This window comes from Sarcophilus harrisii, chromosome 2, assembly GCF_902635505.1.
Source record: "Sarcophilus harrisii chromosome 2, mSarHar1.11, whole genome shotgun sequence".
Lineage (NCBI taxonomy): Eukaryota > Metazoa > Chordata > Mammalia > Dasyuromorphia > Dasyuridae > Sarcophilus > Sarcophilus harrisii.
In genome coordinates, this window is record NC_045427.1 from 29558391 (window position 1) to 29572636 (window position 14246).

The 14246-nt window shown below is 37.1% G+C and overlaps 1 protein-coding gene across 1 annotated transcript in view; it reads left to right on the forward strand.

Annotated features, from left to right (window-relative positions):
- DNAH6 (dynein axonemal heavy chain 6) overlaps positions 1-14246 on the forward strand; it is a 189518-nt gene that overhangs the window by 89277 nt on the left and 85995 nt on the right. Inside the window, exons 41-46 of the mRNA XM_031949760.1 lie at positions 1327-1498; positions 2688-2834; positions 5668-5741; positions 6753-6907; positions 9662-9893; positions 11531-11683. Of these exons, the coding sequence (XP_031805620.1) occupies positions 1327-1498; positions 2688-2834; positions 5668-5741; positions 6753-6907; positions 9662-9893; positions 11531-11683 (933 nt within the window). The remainder of the gene's footprint in view (positions 1-1326; positions 1499-2687; positions 2835-5667; positions 5742-6752; positions 6908-9661; positions 9894-11530; positions 11684-14246) is intronic.

Genomic DNA, 14246 nt, shown 5'->3' on the forward strand with positions numbered 1-14246 from the left:
AGGGTCAATGTTGAAAAATTACTCATGCATATGTTTTGTAAATAAAAAGCTTTAAAAAAATGAAAAAAAAAACAAATTCTTTCTCTTCTTCCCTTGCCACCATCCCTCATTGATAAGGCAAGCAATTTAATACAGGTTTTACACGTGTAGTCTTGCAAAACATTTTCATAATATTGTTAAAGAAAGAATAGATTTTCCACCCCCCAAAAAAAAACCTTAAGAAAAAGAAAGTTTTAAAAAGTAAGCTTTAATTTGTATCCGGACACTATCAATTCTCTCTCTGGATAATGGGTTTCTTGTAGAGACCCGAAGCTACCTTCAGAGTTTATCCTGATTTGTTCTACACTCCCTATGCAGACACTGCTGCTCTTACAGAGTCACTGCTAGAATGCCAATGAAAAATGCCCAATCTAAAATTCAAAGAAGAGTACTAAAATAACTGAAAATCTTAACCTCTTTTTGAATTCATTGTTGTTCTTCTTTATATAGAGATATCAACTAGTTAAGGCTAATTAGGTGCTAAGATCTTCCGGAGACAAAAGACATGTCCACCACTTAAAATAAATTTCTAAAAGTGCAAGTACTCCCACCTAAACACATACAAATATATAGTTTGAACAAAAGCTTCAGAGCTCCAAAAAGAAAAAATAAACCTTTATTCCCAACTTAGCTAGATGATACAAATTAGGCTTCTGGAGTCAATACCAAGAAGATAGGAAAGGTAGAAATTTTGTCAAGTTTATCAGCAATGTCTAAAAACTTTGAAGCTTTTTTACACTTAGAGTTCTGGCCACAAATATATGATAGGATCTGATATGAAGTGGCCAGCTGAGACCAACATAAGTATTAGGGTCAATTTTTGCAAAAGATTCACTCATTTAGAAGGTCTTCATATTCCAAAGTTCAAAGCTAAGACTTAAATAACTTTATCCCTTACTTATTGCCTGGTTCAGATGTGAAGAAAGAAGATAATGCAAATTTCTAAAAATGATGTTGTCATGGAGAAAAAAGTCTATTTGCTTACTTTTGATTCTGGTTTAGATGTCTGTGTAAAGAGATTAAAATTTAAAAGCACAGTAAGTTAATTATTGGAAAGAAAATCCACAGTTGCTGAGTCAGTTAAAAAAAGCTAAGAAAAAAGATGGTTTTACAAAAGCTCTTGAGAAGTTGTCTGATACGGAAAGGTGATTTTTATATGCCTTTTATTCTTTTTATCACAGCTTGAATTTCCTTTTGGTATTTAGAAGGAAATTAAGTTTTGCCTCATGAGCAATTAAGTAACAAATCACGTTTCTTTCATCGGTTTTTCATTGTTTCTGATTTTAGGCAATCTTAAATGGTTTCTTATATGACTTTGCTCCACCTGTAAGACAGTGTGCATCCAGTATTGTAGAGGCTGCTGTTGAAATTTATAACAGGATGAGCATTGATCTCCTCCCAACACCTGCAAAATCCCATTATGTGTTTAATTTGCGAGATTTATCCAAATGTGTGCAAGGTAACGTATCCTTACCTTCTGGGGCAGCCTTCTCATGTCATTTCCATTTGGTTCTCAGATTGCTACATGGCAGAAACCAGGAGAGTTTGAAAGTGCACATCTGTATGGTAATATTCCTTTATCCTAAAAGGTTCTAGAGCAGAGATTCTTAACCTGGAGACTTTGGGATGTTTTAATTAAATTTTGATGTTTTTAAAGTTTTAATTTTTAATTATCAGATTAAAATTATTGTTGTTCATTTATTTTAGTCATGTTCAACTCTTTATGACCCCATTTGGGATTTTCTTGGCAGAGATACTGGAAGAGTTTGCCATTCCCTTTTCCAGTTCCGGATCAGGAAACTGAGGCAAACATGATTGAGTGATTTGACCATGCTAACACAGTTTATAAGTGTCTATGCCAAATTTTAATTCAGGAAGATGAATCTTCCCAGCTGCCCCAAGTTTTAGTTAAATAATTTTAAAAATTATTTTTAATAATATCAAACTGACATATCTGATAATTCAATATGATTAATTTCCTTTCTAATTCCATGTATTTTAATTTAAGCTCTTACAAATATTTTTCTAAAAGTCCAGATTGCCAAAGTGGGTGGGGTCCAGGACATACACACACACACACACACACACACACACACACACACCAGTTAAAGCACCTCTAGTAAAATGATTAAATTTTGATCATTTGGAATGGTAAAATGGTTATGGTGATATCTTACCTATCAATGGTATAAGATTTTTTAATAGTGCTCTCTGCAAAATAGTTCTGTAAAGTGAATTGTGGGGATATTAAGGACATTTTAAAGATGAAAAATTTGAGACTTATGGAAATAGTTTTCTTAAGGTCACATAGTAATTATCCATGGTAGCCTAACATGGCAGTACACTCTCCACTGCACCACAGAAACCATCTTGCCTTGTCTCTCTGCTGCCTAATCGAGTTCCATTGCTTATCTCTTCTCATGTCAACTTTATCTCTTTGGAAGTCTCCCCTCCTAGTGGCCTTGAAGTCCAATGTAATTCAGTAAACTTCAAATCCACAGAATAAAAAAGTTATAGGTAAGAAGAGGGAGAGAATCTGAAATTGAAAAAAGGCTCTGTGCTATAAATAAATAAATGTAATTAAAATTTTATAATGACAAATGTCATTTTCTTTTTTTACTTTTTTATAATTTTTTATTTTTTATTAGGCATTCTGCAATGTGATTCAACAATAGTCAGAGAGGAAATGCAGATATTTAGACTATTTTGCCATGAGTGTCAAAGAGTTTTCCACGATCGTCTGATCAACAGTGAAGATAAGCAATACTTCCACACCATGTTATCTGAAATGGCCGGTGAGGTTATGCTTTTGTTTTTTTTTTTTTCTATTGATGCAGATTACCCTTAGATCATGTTATAAAATGCAAAAGCAATGTGAAGAGTCCATTGATAGAAGCCTAGGTCCTTTCTTCTCTTCTCCTTCTTTGAGGTTCATGTAATTCACATCTACCAATGCAAATCCTGATAACTCTTTTCTACAGACCTGCAGAGAATGGTTCTCTTCCTTCCTCCAGAAATGGAGTACATGGCTCACAGTCTTTCCTCTCCAGTTTTCACCATCACACTAGGGGACTTCAGCTTACATACTGATACTACATCAAATGCCCTCACCTCCTAGTTTCTCAACGTTTTGTGGTTGTTCAGTTGTGTCCAACTCTTTGTATCCAACCCTATTTGGGGTTTTCTTAACCAAAATACTAGAATGGCTTGTCATTATCTTCTCCAGCTCATTTAATCTGATGGGGAAATTGAGGCAGACTGGGTCACACAGCTGGGAAGTATCTAAGACTGGATGTGAATTCAGGTATTCTGGACATCAGGCCCAGCTCTATCCACTGTACCATCTTCTGTCCATTTCTCAACTTATTAATTTCTTATGACTTATTCTACTTCATAGACACAAAAGACAGTAATAACCTTGATTGTGTTATCACCCATAAATGCACCTTCCTCCCCTCCCCTTTCCTCCCTTCCTCCCCTTCCCTCTCTTGCTCCCCTTCTCTGTCTCTCTCTCTCTCTATCTCTCTCTGCCTCTTTCTCTTTCCTCCTCTCTTCCCCTCTTCTTCTCTCTGTCTGTCTCTCTCCCTTTCCCTCTCCTTCTCCCTCCCTCCTTTGCTAGATCCTTACCTCCCTGCTTCATACCTACCCCATTCCTCCTTTTGATCCCCCACCTTCACAACCCAAGGGCCATCCTCAACTCATCACCATAGCCCTCACTCCCATAGCCAATCTATTGGTTTCATTTTTGTGCATTTTTCAGACATACCCTCTTGTCTTCCCTGACTCTGCTGCCCCTCTGGTGCAGACTCTTATTACCTCATGCCTCATTTTCCAATTCTTTGTCACTACAAAAAAGCTGCTACAAACATTTTTGTACATGTGGGTCCTTTTCCTCCTTTATGATTTCCTTGGAATATAGACCCAGTAGTAACACTGCTGGGTCAAAGGGTGTGCACAGTTTCATAGCCCTTTGGACTCTCCAGAATGGTTGGATCATTTCACAACTGCACCAACAATGCCTCTAACATTTCATTTATCATTGTCATTTTTATTATTTTAGTTCAGCCTAACCACGAGCAATTGACATGTTTCCATTTGTTTAGATCTGACTTTATTTGTGTGAGAAGTATTTTAATTATATTCATAGTTCTTGGGTTTGTGATGACAGATAGACACCCAAATATTTTATCTTGTCTACAGTTATTTTAAATGGAATTTCTCTATCTATTGCTGCTGAATTTTGTCAGCAATATATAGAAATGCTGATGATTTGTGTGGGTTTATTTTATATCCTGAAACTTTGCTAAAGCCATTAATTGTTTCAAATAGGTTTTTGGATCATTTCTAGGATTCCTTAAATATATCATTTGAAAAGAGTGAGAGTTTTGTCTCCTCATTGCCTATTCTAATTCCTTTGATTTCTTTTTCATATCTCATTGCTATAGCCAAGATTTCTAGTACAATGTTGAATAATAGCGGTGATAATGGGCATCCTTGTTTCACCCTTGATCTTATTGGGAATGCTCTATTAAAAATAATGGTTTCTGATGGTTCTAACTTAAATAGATACTGCTTATTATTTTAAGGAAAACTTCCTTTATCCCTATGCTTTCTAGTGTTTTTTTAATAGGAATAGGTGCTGTACTTTGTCAAAATCTTTTTCTGCATCTATTGAGATTATCATATGATTTCTGATGGTTTTGTTATTGATATGGTTGACTACGGTTCCCATTCTCTCATAACTTTATTGCCTTACCTCTGTTTCTTCCTATTTCTCCTTTCTACAGTTTGTTTGTAATGGTTGCTGTCATTTTGTCCCTTCCCTGCCTTTCCCCTGTCTTTATTGCCTCTGACTTTCCCTGTTAAACCCTTGCAGTTTTATCAGGGAAATATATTTAATTGATGTCTAAGAACTGACAATTCATCTTTTGACTTGAATTCTTTCATCCTTGTAACAATCAATGGAATATCAGAGAAGGGGCAGCAGAGACTTTGGCATTTAGAGCACTAGCTTCATTTACCAAAGGCTAGCATTTATATCATGTTATTAAGGTTTGCAAAACATTTTACAAACCTTAATTAAATTAATGCTTACAACAATCCTGAGAAATAGATGCTCTTATTATCTTCATTTTATAGATGAGTATACTGAGGCAAACGGTAAAGTGACTTAGCCAAAGTCCCACAATTACTAAATATCTGAGGTCACTTTTAAACTCAGGTCCTCCTAATTCCAGGGCTTGTGCACTACCCACTGTGTACCTACTATTATTCTATTAGCCTTGGAGTATAGCACATCATGCTCCAACAGCATCAGTCTTTAGGAGTTTGTTCAGAAGAACTTTTCTGAAGACCAAATTAAACACAGAATCATAGAGGGCCTTCTTCAGGTATATGTTAAAGTGGATGGCCTCTGAGGTCCCTTTCCCACTAGAATACCGTTATCTCTGCTAACTTATAAACTGGTCCAATATATTTCCCTTTGTACATGTTTTTCCCCCTCATCATTGATGCTGTTAACTAAAAAATGCTAAATTTGTTGATATCGTTTTATCTGATTTAGTCATTTAGTAATATGAGTAACAATATTTTGTATAACTAAATTGTCTGTTTTTGAATGTTTTACAGGCAAGCATTTTGCCATTCCAATTGATCAAGACCATTTTATCAATAAACCAGTTATATTTGGAGATTTTATAAAGGCAAGTATGTGACACTGACATCACTGAGGTCTGCAGACTTACAAAAATATATTTTCTGCTTTTTTGGGTCTGATTTTCTCCTCTTAATTTCAAAAATGAGGCTTTTAGGATTGAAAGCAAAAAATCTTAAATTCAGCTTTCCCCTAGGATTTCTCTCTCATTTTGTTTGAAAAATCTCCATATTTGTAGCATTTTCTAATTTGTATGAGAGCTTTTGTGCAAATATTTTCTGCCCCATTAGAATACTATCTTATGAATAAAATTTATCATTCATTTTTGTATCACTAGCTTTAAATGCAATGCTCTATGTTTAATAAAAGTTTGTTACAACATGAGCACTTAAGTCCCAAGTCTCTATGCTATAATACTATGAAAATTATTTAACATAGACAGATAATTAAATGGCTATAATTAATTGTGTGTGTGTGAGAATTAGTTAAATGGCACAGTACATAGAATAACAAACCTGAAGTCAAGAAAACTCATCTTCCTCAGTTCAAATTTAGCCTCAGACATTTAATAGCTGTGAGATCCTGGGCAAGTCCTTTAACTCTCTTTGCCTCCATTTCCTCATTTGTAAAATGGGCTAGAAAAGGAAATGGCAAACCAGTCCATTATCTCAGTCAAAAAGATCCTAAATGGAGTCACAAAGAACTGGACATACTAAAAACAACCCAACAACCACCAATATATTTATGTATGTATCTGTAAATCCAGCACTTGGGACAGTGCTCTGCATTTAGTCGGCACTCACTCCATAAATGCTTTTTTTCCCATTCATTTGCACCATTATATTGTGAGCTCTTTGAGAGCTTTTTTGCATCCCTAGCTAGTGCCTGGAAGGTACAAGACACGTATGTAAGTATGTGTGTACATGGGCTTGCATTATGTACTATGTGTGTATTATGTCACTGGTTCTTTTTAAACTCTTCCCATTCCACAGCTGTACATACATGTCTTTGCATGCTTATTTGTATTATTGATTCTTCTTCCTCCATTCTTCGGCCACAGATTGGTGTTGAAAAAGCCGATCGCCTCTATGAAGACCTGGTCGATATGCATAAGATAGCTTCAGTTTTACAAGATTACCTTGATGATTACAACATAATGACTTCTAAAGAAGTAAAACTGGTGTTCTTCCAGGATGCCATCGAGCACGTGTCAAGGTACAGGAGGGCTCCGTTGTGCTAGCTTAGAGCCAAGAGACCTGCATTGGAATCCAGCTGTTGCACCCCGCCAGTGACAGGGATCTCACTGCCCTACAAGGCGGTTCATTCCCTTGTCTGTCCCCTCCGAACCAGAGTCTTCCCCTAGAATCCACTCCCTGGCCACAGTTCTTCCTTCTAGGATCTTGAGCAATAAATCTAGCCTCTCTTTCATCTAACACTCTTTCAGAAAATGAGTTATTTCCCTTGAGTGTGCCTCATGTAACGGGGTCATTTCTTCTTGGTGATGTCCAGTTTATTTGGTCCTTCCTTGCAATGTCCATCTGTCTTCCTCTTAAATGCTTTCCATCGGTAGCACATCTTGGAGGTCAGAAAATGACCAAAATCTGGGTATGGGGAGACTGATAATGGTAAGAAATGTGCCTCTGATGCCCCTTGTCCCTGTGAATCAGAGGCAGAACAGAGAATGACCAGTATTGGAGAGAATCGCAAGGTATAAGGCCCTCTCTATAGTATCTTTTGGGCAAAGCCAGGTTCTACTTTTTGCTATTTTATTTAGTGTAAAGGACATTTAGATGGACCAGCACATAGAAATTGCTAAATATTTTTTCATACCATTCATGCATTCATCCTAGAGTGTAATGGTTAGGGCACAGAACATGGGATCAAGATTTACATTCAAATTTTATTTTGGAAACCTATCAGTTGTGTGAATCTCAATGTGTCTCCATTTCCCCATCAATGAAAAATGAATGAATATTTAAGTACCTACTATGTGCAAAACACTGGACTCAAACACCAAAGTCTTTTTAGCCCCAAATCCATGATATATGAAGATTTTCCTAGTGCCTTATATCCATTGTTTCATTTGAGGCCCATCAGAACTCTGTGAGGAAGGTACTGCATATATGATTTGGGATAGAGACAAGAACTGGATCTGTGATTTACTTAGTATTGGAAATTCTGGGCTTTAAAAGATGTCTAGAGCACTTTGAGGCTAAATGACTTTTGTAAGAGTGAGGTTTGAACCCAGGTTATCTGCACGAAGGCCATCTCTTCATCCACTGCCCCCAGTGTCTAATTCCTCATTTTACAGATGAGGAAATTGAGGCTACCCCACAAACTTTTCTACTTAAACTTATCCTTGTCAGTATTTTTGAATCTCTTACATGTAAGACATAATTGATTATGGTCTACAGTAGATTTTCATTACTCTTTAGGTCACCCACAGTTGTGTTTCTTCTGGAAATCATAGCATTCTGTGATTCCCAGCTATCAGTCATAGTATATTGGTATTAATTCACCACTTACCCTTTTATAGGGGTTGTAGATTGAATACGGTACATTGCACATATTTTCAGACATTCCTAAACTATTAATAAGTTTTTATTATTTTTCTCCTTTTTGTTTTTAATGTTTTTTTTGTTATATGGGGTATTGTTATATGTATTTGTTTTATAGGGTAAACTATTATTTGTTATATGGGGTAGCTCTCTGAGAGGAAAAAGGGAAAGAAACTGAAGGAAATGTTAATGATATAAAAAACAAAAAAGAGCATCAATAAATATATTTTTTTAATTTTTTAAAATATTGATGTTTTAAAAAAATACTGAACTTTTGTTTTGCTGAGGCAATTGGAGTTAAGTGACTTGCCCAGGGTCACACAGCCAGGAAATGTTAAATGACTGAGTTCAGATTTGAACTCAGGTCCTCCTGACTTCAGGGCTGGTGCTCTAGCCACTGCACCACCCAGCTGCCCCAAAATAATGAACTTTCATGACAGAGAGGAACTTTGGATCATGGAAAGGACTATGTAGTTTCCTAAATGTGATCTAAGATAATATTTTTCTCTTATTCAGTTCATGTCCAACCTCATTTTATAGAAGGGGCAGGGTGGTGGAAAGCCCATTTGGACATTGTCAGGACTGAACATAGAGATTTGGGAGATTATTGGCATAGAGCTGGTAGTTGAGAAAACGAAGAGAAAAAGAATAGGACTGAATTTTGAGGGAAATCATCCTTTAGAAGTTAGGAGATCAGATCCGGCCTTAAATATTTACATGCTGTGTGACCCTGGGCAAGTCACTTAAGCCTGTTTGCCTCAGTTTCACATCTGTAAAATGACCTGGAGAAGGAAACAGTAAATCCTTGAAATGTCCTTGCCAAAAAAAAAAAAAAACACCCCAAATGCGGTCACAAGATTCAAACATGAATGAAAATGAAAAAGCCAGAAAAAGAAAAAGCATCTTTTATATAAAAGGAAAACAGCCAGTATATATTAGTCAGAAGACAAAGACTCTTGTGGTATCTGAGATTTGGTGAGATAATCTATCAGCAGGTACTAAGAAACTAGATTCTGAGCTCCTTGAGAATAGACATAAAAAGATAGAGGGCTCCAGAAATGAGAAGGGCAGGGAGATACATACGCAGGAAGAGCAGATCAGGAGCAACAAAGAAGCCCAGTGTGAGGAATGAGACTGAAGGAGGAAGAAATAGGAAAGGCACCAGACCATGAGTCAGAAGTCCTGCATTCTGCTACCGACTTCCTGGCTAAACTCATTACTTCACGGTTTAAGCGAGGGATCATCCCAGGCAGGCTCTGAAGTCCCTTCTAGGCCAGACACTCTGCAGAGAATCAGAGCTCCATCCTTCCAGCGAAATTCACTCTGGGGATGTTTGTGCCCAAGCTTCAAAGCCCGTGGTTTGTGGCCCTAAAGGTGAAAATAGTCACACATAGTCCTTCTCTTCGTGCAGGATTGCTCGGATGATTCGCCAGGAAAGGGGAAACTCTCTGCTCGTTGGAGTCGGCGGGACAGGAAAACAGTCTCTGACCAGGCTGGCCTCGCACATCTGTGGCTATAAGTGTTTTCAGATCGAGCTCAGTCGGGGCTATAACTACGATAGTTTTCATGATGATCTGAGGAAACTTTATAAGATGGCAGGTGTGGAAGACAAAGACATGGTTTTCCTTTTCACCGATACCCAGGTGTGTTTAAACAGCTTAAATAACAGTCACTGGGAATGTTGATTAATATATTATTTATTATATTATATTATTATGGATAAGAGACCATGGTAGAGTGGCTAAAGCACTGGTCTCCAAACCAAGCACCCTGGGATTCCATCCTACCTCTGACATTAGCTCTGCGTCCAGGACCATCTCTGGCCATCCTGATCTATACTGGACCCAGATGGTTCTGGAGGGAAAATGAACCAGTGATTTTGCACAACCTTCTCTTGCTGAAATCCACTTGCATATCATGGCAAAACCTCCCTGATGCAGTGATCACCTTCTAGAACAAAGACAAAAACATAGGCTACTTATGTGAGCCTGAACAAACCCTTAACATCTCAGGGCTCCATGAGTAATTTATAGAGGAGCTGGAATTGGGAAAAATTCTTTGTCTGTTGTACCAATGAAATGCAAATCTAGACCTTCTACTATGAGCATAGATAGCTCAAAATCATTTCTTTGTGGTGAAGTATTTTACATAGTAGTGAATAATGAGAGCCAGCATTTTTATAACATTTTAAAGTTTGCAAAATATTTTACAAATAATATAGTTGATCTGCACAATCACTGTAGAGACTATTATTATCCATTTTTTGCAGATAAGGAAACTGAGGCAAAAAGTGGTCAAGTGGCTTATTTAAGTTCACATAGCTAGTAAGAGGCTAAGGCTGAAACGGAATTCACTAGGTCTAGCACTTTATCCATTGCACCCTACTGTAAATTGTTTTTGATAATAATTTGACATTATTTTGGTCAGTTGTATTATCCTCTTGAATGTAATGTAATAAGAGATGGGGAATCCATGAGAGTTGAACATTGCAATTATTTTCAGGTTTTTGTCAATATATTGATTTTTTTCTCTTCCTCTTTTTTCTTGTTTCTTTTTTTTTTAATTCTTAATTATATGGGATGGATCTCTGGAAGAGGAAAGGGAGAGATACCAGAGGGAATTAAAGTGACATAAAAATAAAAATTAAAAAATAGATTTTTTAAAAATAGAAAGTCAATATAGTGGATTCCAGTCCTCAATTGAGGAGCTGAGCAAGGAGCTAATAATCCTATGTAGAGAAAACTACCAGGGATAGGAAAGACAGAGATCATAATTGCCATATCTTTTTCCATATCTGGTTTTTGAGTCCTACTTATCCTTCAAAGCTTAACTTATGCTACCTTCCCTGATTCTCTTCAATCAGAAAAGAACTTTATCTCCACAACTCTCCCATAGTATTTTTCCAGTAGAAAGTCCAGAGAATCTACAAATTAGAAGATCCAGAGAGATTGAATCCCAACTTTGACTTCTCTGAGCCTCAGTTTCTCCAGCTGTAAAATAGGGTTAATAATGGCTGTTAGTTTGTGAGGGAAGTTCTTTGACAAAACTATTGTGCTAGGAAAGTATGAGCTGTTATTGATATCACATTTTATTTTTTTATCACAGTTATATGTGTGTCAACTCTACTACTGGACTATAAGTTCCCTAACGGCAGGACTCATATCTTGCTTGTGTTTGCCTTTTCCACAGTTAGAAATGTGTGGTGATGGGTTAGTAGCCGGTGGTCATGGATGCAAAATTAGGTGTTAATCTCATGATTGTCGACTATTCTACCACATAGATTGTTGTGGAAGAGTTCCTGGAAGACATTAACAATATTCTGAACTCAGGGGAAGTACCAAACTTATTTGAAAAAGATGAGTTGGAATATGTCATGGCAGCCACAAGACCAAAAGCGAAAGAAGCAGGAATTGCAGAGGGCAACAGAGATGAGGTAAGAAAAGCAATGATGCAGATGATGATGGTGGTGAAAATTTATCTCTGCATAGCCGTGTAAGGTTTGCAAAGCATTTTCTCTAGGTTGCCTCATTTGCTGTTCTTGTCTGGTAGTCCAAATCTCCATGATCCCATTTGGGGTTTTCTTGTCCAATATTTTTGGACTGGTTTGCCATTTCCTTCTTGAGCTTATTAGGAGGTGCTTAATAAATGCTCATTCCCTTCCCCTCCTACCTGTTTTGTTAGCCACTAAAATTTTCATTATTTCTTCAGCCTTTCTTCATATGATATCACAATCGCCCTCTTCCAAACACTCCTGTGTTTGTCCAAGTCTTTCCCCATGACAGATACAATACTTCTGACGTGTTTTATCCTGGACAGAGTTCATGGAGTGTCATTTACCTTCTTCTCAACTCTATTTCTCTCCTGATGATATATTCTAGGTCAGATTTTTTTTGTCTTGACTCATTAAAGCTCACTTTTCACCCAAACCATTATCTAGCTAGACCTCCCCCATCCTAGACTCATGCAGTTAGTTTTTGGAACCCAAATATAAGACATTGCATTTGTCCCCATTATGTCAAATCTAATTAAATTCAGCACACTGTTCTACCCCAGTGAGAGCTTTGTACCCTGACTCTGAAGTCCAATGTGTTAAGTAACCCTCCTTACTTTAAACCATCTGCAAATTGCATAGCATGTCAAAATAGCAAATGTGGGAAACATAATGGGTTTTGTTTCTAAATAAAAGCCCAGATTTTGATTATGACTCTTTCTTCATATATGCCGGCAAAATACCCGAAGCTACTTGTTAGCCAATTAGTGCAAGCATTCCAAATAATTTATGTGATAGTAATGTAAAGTGATGCATATATCTGATGATTTTTAAATATTGATTCTGAAAACCCTAGAGAAGCTAGGAGTACCACAATGCACAGAGTAAAAGGCCTGGAGTCTAGAAATCTCATCTTCCCGAGTTCAAATCTGGCCTCAGACACTTACTGGTTGTGTGACCCTCGGCAGGTCAGGGTTTGCCTCAGTTTCCCCATCTGTAACATGAACATCTGTAACATTTTCCTTCTCCAGGAGGAAGGAAATGGCAAATCCCTCTACTATCTTTGCCAAAAAAAAAAAAATCCCAAATGGGGTCACAAAAAGTTGGACACAAGTGAAAAATTACAATGAAATCCTTAATTTGTCCAAAGCCATCAAAACAATGCCAGATTTTCTGTACAAATTGCCCCAGAGAACAAGAGATTTAGGTTCAGAGTCTGGAGGATTAGAGGGGCATTTTCTTCTGAAGCAACTGGGGTTAAGTGACTTGCCCAGAGTCACACACTAGGAAGTATTAAGAGTCTGAGACAGATTTGAACTCAGGTCCTCCTGACTTCAGGGCTGGTGCTCTATCCACTGTGCCATCTAGCTGCCCACTAAAAGGGCATTTTCAAGGCAGTCTCTGAGCATATGTAGTCTGGAATGGAGAATATAACCTTGGGAGGACAGGAGGATAGCTGTCTGAATATGGGAAGGGTTGTCGCATGGAATAGAGGGATTACTAAATTTATTAAATCCCAGAGAGCATTTCTGATAGGAACAAAGGGTACAGGTTGTAAAAAGGATAATTTTGATTTCAAGGGGAAAAAAAGTTCCTCACAATTAAAGCTTTCCAGGAGCTGCTTAGGAGTGAGTTGCCCCACATGTACATACTCAGGGGGGCCTTCAAGCAAGGTTTGATGACCTCCAGAGGGGGAGTTTTGTTCAGTCCTTTCCAGCTCGACACATGTGAGAACATCTTCATTGTGTTACATTAGCCTGGAGGTTGGAAAAAATCATAAGGATCATCTGGGCTTCTTAACCTGGGCTTCAATCACCTGGGTTTTGGGTTTTTTTTAAGATTCTAATAATCATATTTCATTTAATAACTGATTTCATTCAATAATTAATTGATTTCCTTTTCCTTGAATTATTTCTTTTATAAATGTATTTTATTTTATACATTTAAAAACAGCAGTATGAGAAGGAGTCTGCAGGTTTCACTAGACTGTTTAGGGGATCCATGAACCCCTCCCTTCTAGTTCATACTCCCTCAGAGCCCCCAAGATTCAAATTCTCAGATCTTTGTATTTTCTCACGCACACATTTTTGTCCTAAAATATTGTGGGAAAAAAAGCAAATAACTTAATTAACGAATCATGACCAGCAGAGAAGCAGTGTCCCATGGGAAGAAAACAGATGAGAAAGTTTTCTTAGAGCACATGATGCCTGAGGAAAGAAGCCAGAGCAAGCTGCCTGGTGCAAGGGATGGCCCTAGTTTGAAGAGTCCAAAAAAAAAAAAAAAAAACTGAAGAAAAATCATTCTAGAAAGATACCAAACAGCAGGAAGAATTTAGTCAAGACAAGAATCTATTTTATGCTGGTTATATATATTTAATTTTAAAAGAAGTTATAATTATTATATAATAAGTTGTAATAACTTTGAAGTTGGGTAAAGGCATTCAATGGCTACATCATTTTAAAGGAATCATTCCTAATTTTCATTTTAATTTCCTGTGTTTTTCTTA